This window comes from Lycium barbarum, chromosome 12 (assembly GCF_019175385.1).
Source record: "Lycium barbarum isolate Lr01 chromosome 12, ASM1917538v2, whole genome shotgun sequence".
NCBI lineage: Eukaryota > Viridiplantae > Streptophyta > Magnoliopsida > Solanales > Solanaceae > Lycium > Lycium barbarum.
This window is the reverse complement of record NC_083348.1, coordinates 83,326,832-83,335,824: the sequence shown is the minus strand read 5'-3', so window position 1 is coordinate 83,335,824 and position 8,993 is coordinate 83,326,832. Positions and strand designations below refer to the sequence as shown.

Genomic DNA, 8,993 nt, shown 5'->3' with positions numbered 1-8,993 from the left:
GAGCATGCACAAGTAGTAATCCTTTTGACATTGGGAATCCAACAATACCAAGTTAGTATGTAGCTTTTCCAATCATCATTTAGATGTTACTTTAACTTGTCAGTTTTTGTCTAAGGGTAGAGTTGGAAAAAACTAGCCAATTTATGTCTTGATTTCCTAAGGTGACACTTATTATGGGACAATTTTTTTTGGCTAAGGTGACACTTAATATGGGACGGAGGAAGTAATGTTATATTTAATAAAAAAAAAACTTAAATATAGATGTGTGCACCCAAGCTCAACGTATCATATGATGCGATGATGATTAGATGCACCCCTGTATGTGAGTTTAAGGTGTTCAAATCTTATGTCTATCTTGATTGGTCAAATTTTTATCCTTGATCCACCTCTTTGTAATAGTGCACACATCTTCTCGAAATTCTGGATCCGCCTCTAGTACCAATTACCTCTCGCCAGCACAGATATTTGTCAACTCTATCGACATTGCTTTAGTAGATGAGAAGAAATCACCTGGTATATTTTGTCTCTACAGAGATTTTGGACCCTGATAAAGATTTAAACCCTTGTCTCCTATGATTCTCATCTGCCTTCATTGGCCACTAGGGTACCCTTGGGTGCATGTTTCTTTGATGAGTTGTACATGCGGAAAGCTAACAAGTTCTCCTCGCAGGGGTCATTTAGTTGGTGGAATACAGATTAGCAAGTGTGAGATCGTATTACACCATGTTTGGTACAGTTTTTGATTCTGAGATTAGCAATCTTAGGATTGTTTATACCACAATCGTGGTGTTAGTTTTTACGATACCCTATGTCTGATAATTGTTAGAAAAATAACGTGTATCTAAAAAGAAAGTGTGACTTCATTAATTAGGAAGAGCTCTCTTTTTCGGTTATAAGGAATCGTCCTTTTAGCAGGCTTTGTAAAGAGCTAGAGAAAGAGAATAATTGTCTTTTGAAGAGCAATTGAATAAATGCAGCATTGAATAATTGTCTTTAAAGGAGCAAATAGAAGAAAAATATTTTCTATACCTGGCATGGCTTCTTCTTTTTTGTTCTCTCTATTTTACTTTCTACTCCATCTTTGTTTTCTATATACTGATTTTCTGCTCAGTCCCTCTTCTCTTGTGGATCTCTCCTGTGATTTTTCAGTATGCTACTAGAGTGATATTAAATATGTACATTTTCACAATGTCCCCATAATATGACTGGCATATTAATTTTAGGGCAACTTACATACATAACTACCTTTTAAGAGCAATTAATCATTCATAACTATCTTTTTCATATTTGCAATTCGTATTTCAACAAAATTTCAAAATACACTGTGTACATTCAAAATACATATGATGCCAAATATATTCAGATACAAGACAAGAAGCAAAAATACATTCAGATACAAGATAAGAAGCCAAATACATATGAGATACAAGACATATGAGATACATATGACAAAATACACTCAAATACACTTATACAAAGGAGAAGAAGCTGTGAAAAATATGTAAGAAATATAATGTGGTCGGCTGGGTTCGAAGCTGCGCGGGCAGGGGCAGAGCTCACTCCTAATAACCACTTCAGCCAGGGCTGCTTGATGTATCATGTAGCTACGAAATGAAAATATAGCTACGAAATGTAATTGTTGTAAAAAGTAATTATTATCAATAATTACCTCTTAGAAGAAGCTACACCAAATTATTTTTCCTTAATTTTATCGATAAAAACTTGTTAGTTCTATCCATAAAACAAACATTTTATCCTTCCTTCTTTAGGGGACCAAGGTTTGCAATTGATCCATGTCACTGTAAGTTAGAAATCTTGAACAAAAAGAAGGTGAAAGAAGTATGGGGTAGCATAGAAGAAAACATAAAACACGTACAACAACTAGAAGTAATTATTAAATTAACAGAGTAAGAAAAAAAATAATCCACAATTCTAATCGTCCATGGACTTCTTTATGCAGAAGAACAACCTGTAATACGTCTTCTATAATAAAAACTTACATGTAATTATCTTAATATAACTTGATTGAATGAATACGTTCACACATTCAGTACTTAGAACTTAAACTCAATGAAAAAAACATACAAACTAAGGAACATATTATTTTAAGGGAAAACTTCAATGAGGGACCATATGCCAAAGACAAAAGTAATTTTGTAGCTCATGAAGCCACCATCAAGGAATAACTTTTCCCATTCTTTCTCAGTTCTCTCCCTTCCATTGAGAAGCACCATCATCAGTACATCAGAAATGAGCTTCACTTCTGTTATGTCTGCTTCTTCTTCATTTCTATTCAATACTATGTCAATGATAAGAACCTTCCCTTTACTTCCATCCTCTTTATCCCTGATAACTTCTCTGCTTCTTTTTAGCATCTTCACACAATCCTCATCACTCCAATTATGCATAACATGCTGCAATGAATTAATATCTTCTCAATCATAGGACCAAATTACCAACAAAACTGACGACATAACCAGAAGAATAGAGATTTGAATTGCCTATTTTTTCCCCTTCTTGTTTGCAAAGAGAAAGTAAAGTAGAGTAACTGAATTGAACAGACCCTTCGTAAATATCATAACCAATTGCCTATAGCCTTTGTTATAGAAAATATATGGTAGTTGAAAGACTGCAAAACAAAGTATGAACGTCCAGGAAGTTGCATAGGGATTCGCGAACACCAAGTTATGATGAGAATAAAAACGGATTCTTTGTCGTGTGTAATATGAATCAGCATTATTTCATTCCTACGAGCGATAACCCACCCAGGATTGCTATTTACAGACTTAGATATCAAATGTAAATTATGTCAAATTGAAAAGAAAAAAAAGAATTCTTACCCTAAACAAAATGGCATCAGCAGAGGGAATTGACTGAAACATGTCACCTCCCACATACTTCATATTTTCTGTCTCTGGCATGTTAGCAACAACGCGAGGGAGGTCTAACACAGTGCATTTTAAACGAGGGAACGCAGCCAAAATAGTCTTAGCAATAACACCAGTGCCACCTCCAACATCAACCAAGGAATCTACCTCTTCAAAAACTTGTTTGCAGTCCTTTACAACCAAACGCATCATTTGGGAATCACTAGCCATTCCCTCATTGAAAACTTCGTTGAATCTTTGATTTTGGTCACATAATTCCCACATGGGTGCACCATGTACTGCTTCAAATGGGTTGGTTTCATTTCCAAGAAACCAATCCCCCAAAGAGTGCCATGGATTCACCATAACAGGATCAACCATTGCTCTAACCAAAGGTGACAAATTTGGGATTTCACTCTTCAAAAGCAGCTTAGAAGAAGCTGTAAGAACATACCCTTCTTCATTTTCATCAAGCTTTTTAATAGTAGCGAAGAAGCCAGAATATATCAATAGGCGCATCAATCGATGAATTCCATTTGATTTTGTAGCAGGAAGTTTCAGCTCCGAGACCAACTCAGACAGAGTCATTGGTTGCTTATGATTATTAATTACATCTGGTATGCCTAATTGAATTGCACAACCAAGAACCATGGAATTCGCAAAACTGAAGGCATGCTTGTAGATATGAGCTTGAGCTCGGAACATTTCACTGGCTGTTGGAACATCATTGGCCTCCATTGATCAGAGTTGCCCTGCTCTTTTTCTTCTTAAATATGTAGTCTTGATATACAAAGAAAAATCAAGGAAGATTCACTTGTAGGAGAGACTGTTGGGAAAATAATAATCCCACGCAGAATAATATCCACATTAAATAGCAAGAACAAGAGAATAATCTTTTAACGAGGATAAAGTACAATACACAAGAGAAGCAATATAATACCACTATAGTGAAAAACATTACAACTTGGTAAGACTACACCACACCCAAAAAAAAATAACGAAACACCTCACTATAACATCCACTCACACACTTTATTTTCCATCACAGACTATTTTCTACAACTGTGAACTTCTCTCAAACCCTCTCTGTATTACTCTCTTTGTTGGTGTATTTGAATGCTAGAAACGGACTCCTATTTATAGGATAACTTTCCAAACTTTGGCCCAATCAAAATTATTGGGTTTCTACAACTTGCATTGCTGCGATTGCAAATTGCAAGTCAAGACTTGTGTCCAGCTTTGGTCATTTTTATTTTCTTTTATTTGATTGGGTCCCACACAGTATAGTCTTTGACACGAGTTTAGTTTCGGTAGCCATTAGCCAATTCTTTTATTTATTACATTTATAGTGGACATAACGATTCACGTGAATGATTCATCAGGTGTACTGTCTTTTTCTAGGTGTTATACCACACTTCCCAGGTAGGGGTGTTAAAAGGAAACCACAAATCCTACCAAACCATAAACCAGATCAAATCCAGAAAAAGAACCGATTAATGGTTTGGTTTGATTTGATATTAAAAAAAATGATCATAACTGGTTTAGTTTGATTTTAACTAAAAACAGTTAAATCGAAATCAAATCAACCTGACATTATATTTATACAAATTTTATAAATATTTATCATAATATAATTTGTAAGTATTTCTTATACTTTTTCACAATTCATGTTTCTTAACATAGTTCTTCAAGCTTGAACATACATTTTTTTATGGTACAATAAGTATTTATAGAATTACTAGTTTTCGATCACGTGTGTTGCACGTGTATACCTTATTACTGGGATATACTTTTTAAACTATGGCCAAAAATAATTCACGTAGAAACATAGCCTAAGCCCAATGGTTACAAATGACAGATTTGTTTGATGTGCAATATATGTGTTGCTTAGTTACGGGACTGAAATATCTCCTCCTTCTTGTATGATCTTGGTCTGATGACTTATTTCCTTGGAATGGAGATTACACAAGGAAAAGATAGAGTTTTGCATTTGCCAGAAAAATACGCAAAGGAAATTCTCAAGAAATTCGATATGGAAAACTGCAAAGATATGAATACTCCCATGAACCAAAAAGAGCAGCTATGCAAAGATGATGGAGCTGAAAAGGTGGAGGAAACATACTTCAGAAGTCTCATTGGGTGTTTTATGTATCTTACAACAGTAAGACCCGATATATTGTATGATGTAAGTGTTCTACCAAGGTTCATGCATTGTCCGAGTGAAGTACATTTGAAGGCAGCCAAAAGAATTGTGTGGTACATCAAAGGAACCATCACTTATGGAGTCAAGTTTCAGAAGAGTCAACCTGTGAATCTTTTTGGGTATTCTGACAGTGATTGGGGTGGTTCCGTGGATGATTTGAAGAGTACTTCAGGATACTGTTTCAGTCTTGGTTTAGGAATTTTCTTACAGGATATTGTGGCTCAATCTACTGCCAAAGCTGAGTTTGTGGCAGCTACATCAGTAGTAAATCAAGCATTGTGGCTGAAGAAAATTTTGGTTGATCTGCATATGGAGCCAACAGGAAGCATTGAATTTTTCGTGGACAACCAAGCAACAATAGTTATTTCTCACAATTGTGTGTTTCATGGTGTCACGACCCAAATCGCGAGTCGTGGTGGCACCTATACTATCCCCCCAAGTAGGCGAACCACATTCCTAAAAACAAGTTAAATAAGCGGAAAGTTTAAATAAGAAGACCTTATCAAGTCTTAAATACTTATAATAACTAGAAATGTCTCAACATTCGCAAAATCTGGTCAAAGGGTACAAGAGCGTTAAACATAGTCAGGAATACAAGTCTGAAAATGCCCAAGGGCTACAAATTGTCTGTCGAATACGAAAATATAAATAAATAAAGAGGGTCCTTCAGGGGCCACGGATGACCAAGTAGCTCACCCTGAATGACCGAAAGATGTCACCCTCGCTTATCAGCGACGGGGCATAGAACTGGAGTCGGGATCATACTCTGCACTCAACAAAAAGTGCAGCAAGAGTAGTATCAATACAACACTAGTACCGGTAAGTATCATAGGCCGACAATGATTAGATAACGCATGAAGAAGTGGAAACTAATAAGTAGCACATAGAGCAAACATGTATGGTCACGTCTCATATACAAGTAAAGTGTAAAGGAATCATGAAATCAACCAAGACAGATATAGTTCACCAAATGACCAGTCAAATATATGAGTGGATGAATGCACTGCAATGCAATAGTCACCTCTCTCCCTCCACTCTCGTACACACATGCTAAGGGAAGTGCCTTAAAGCCATGACCCATGGGGAACCCACTAAGTCCATGTACCACTCGTGCTCCCCGGCAGAAACCTCGGAGGCTATCAATCACTCTCAATCTCCTGCAAAGACCTCGGAGTCTCTCTGTCACTCTCAATCTTCGGCAAAGACCTCGGAGTCTCTCTGTCACTCTCAATCTCCGGCAAAGACCTCGGGGTCTCTCAATCACTAATCTCATCATCAGGACAACATAAGAGTAATATGGAAAGCATGCCATGCATGATATCAGTCTCAACAATATCACTAATATACAATCAACAAGTACAAGTCATGTTACTGTTCACGATTCAATTATCAATATCATACTTCCCTTTCATGTGATGAGTGAGCTAGTATATGACAGAGATACAAGTAGGAGATAATCACAAAAAATAACACATATGGTGACAAGCCCACATAACAGCTGACGGAACCAACCTAGTTGGAATTCACCTCTACTTCATGCCCGAAGGCCTATCATGCTATCCACGTCACTTTTTACAACTACATACGATTCTCTAATCAGAGTCTGACTAAAGTAAGCCATAACCTACCTCAATGCCGAGCGGGTGCCACGAACGATCAAACCAATGCCTTCCCTTTGCGTAGAGCCTCTGAACGATTGAAATCTATCAAATATGCGATCTACGTTAGAATACGAATCTAAGGACACCCATATTGCTATACTTATATTCGAAATCCAAAAACGCACCCCAAAAAGTGACCCCGGCCCCACAAGGGCAAAACTGAAAATTTTTTTAAAAATCATTTTACCCATAACCTAAGGGTCCTATATTCCGAAAATTAGTCAATTCCATCCACAAATGGACTCTCAAATCATAAATTCTCATTTCTTAAGACTAAGGCTCCAAATCTTTAATTACCCCAAAATCTTAACTTAGAATTAAAATCTCACTTTTCACAACTCAATACCATGAATTTGAAGGTGTACAATAATCCAACACCCTAATATTCAATTACTTATGCCCAATATATTACTTACCCGAAAAACAGTGACTTTGAAATTAAAAAAAAAAAAAAAAAAGACAACATACAGGGACCTAACCTTATTCAATTCTATCATTTTGCCCAAATGATTAGCTCATCAATCCTCTATCATTAGCCCTCAATCATTGTGTCATCATTAAACAATAATAGGCAACCACATTTTTATCTCCTAGCTTTAAAGGGACCAGCACAAACAATTCTAATTAAATGACTACTGTATTTGGAAAAGTTCACTCCACCAACAAATGTTATAATAATCATAATCATGAGACACATTTCAAAACTTGAAGTAAAATGAAAACCAAAACAGTAATCTCTCCATCCTAGCACATACGTAGGACCAAATAACAATACAACCATCCTATCATTTTTCTCAATTATTAGCTCATGATTGACCCACTAATTCTTGTCTCCTAACTCCTTAAAGACCAAACACCCACAGAGTCAAACAAATCAATTGAACTAAGATTCAACTCCACCAAACGATATTAATATCATTTATGCCAATTGTTATATTCAAATGTCCAAGTATTGGAGCTTTACTCTTACCTGAAGTACGAAAATCGATTCTTGTTGATGCCGTAATCCTCTGCCCAGCCACTCCTTATTTGGAATCTCAATGTTATCATTTAACATGTCAATGTTACATAGGGTATTAAATCTATATATAATATAAAGCTAGGCATAGATAAGGTGATGTGACACCTCTCTATGACCTAAAAAAACATTTATTTTTTTTCTCCTTTTTTTTGAATTTTTTTCTATACTTCCAATTATTTCTTGCTTTTTATTTCCTCTCATGCTTTACATTCAATTAGCCTAAATGTTTATTAAATAAAATTCAAGAACACTTAACACCACTACCTTTTGTAAGTCGAAAAGACACAACCGTTCGGCATTGAAAAGTTCCCCCACTAAGATAAAACATTTATTTGCTCTCCAATGCTTAATTTCCCACAGTTCACCCATTCCGCTTTAACATTTTGCAACAGTGTGGTTGTGGCCAAGACTTTGAGGAAAAGGAACACCATAATTCATAGGTAGCAATAGCTTTGGGCAAATATATCATGGTGCTGGGATGCTTATTGAAGCTTCCCAAATATGACACTACAGGTTTTTGCTAACACTTGAGAAGTATTAATTAGCTTCAACCAAATTGTGAGCTTGGTCTCTATCAATTCTTAATGTCCTCTCATTAATTCCCGCTAAATTGCATTGGTTTATCCTAAAAATTTCATTGCAATTGGAATTTGGTAATTCATCATGTACGATAATTTTAATAGTAATTTTTATTTTTTGGCACTTAAATGGTTGAATGTCACAAGTAGGAAGAAGTTTTGTTATGACCTGTTATGTTTCCATAAGAGCCTTTTCTACGGAAATTTTTATTAGGAGTGGTGATAAGGGGTTAATTGGTCAGAAGTTCACATTATGTGAACATTCCAATGTTCACAATATACTCTAAACCTGTTAACCGGGCCGGTAACCGGTTCCGTAACCAGACCCGGTGGACCGATTTACTGGTCGCCAGTCTACCGGGGTTCAATACTAGGTCGGTTTTTAAATATTGTGTCCGATTAACCAGTAAAAAAAAACATTAATAAAATGGAGGCTGCCTACTGGACCGTTGGCCAACGGTTCATTTTGCAAAAATGGCCTTTGGCAACGGCTAAAAACTGCCATTTTGGCCTCTCTTTGTTCCCTAACCCCCCCAAACTTTTTTTTTATACACTTTAACCCATCCCCCACCCCTATATAAACCCCTCTCCATTTTATTTTCATCCACACCAATTCACTCTTCTCTTTCTCTCAATTTCTCTCAATTATAGTTACTTTGCAAC

At 36.2% G+C, this 8,993-nt stretch overlaps 1 protein-coding gene across 1 annotated transcript; it reads right to left on the bottom strand.

Moving 5' to 3' along the window:
• Nucleotides 1-1,875: 1,875 nt before the first annotated feature.
• LOC132623744 (trans-resveratrol di-O-methyltransferase-like) lies at nucleotides 1,876-4,067 on the bottom strand. Its single transcript, XM_060338546.1, has 2 exons — nucleotides 2,841-4,067; nucleotides 1,876-2,414 (listed from the first exon to the last, which is right to left on the bottom strand). Exons 1-2 carry the CDS (start codon nucleotides 3,603-3,605, stop codon nucleotides 2,106-2,108), a joined length of 1,074 nt encoding a protein of 357 aa, XP_060194529.1. The 5' UTR covers nucleotides 3,606-4,067; the 3' UTR covers nucleotides 1,876-2,105.
• Between the last annotated feature and the right edge of the window lie 4,926 nt (nucleotides 4,068-8,993).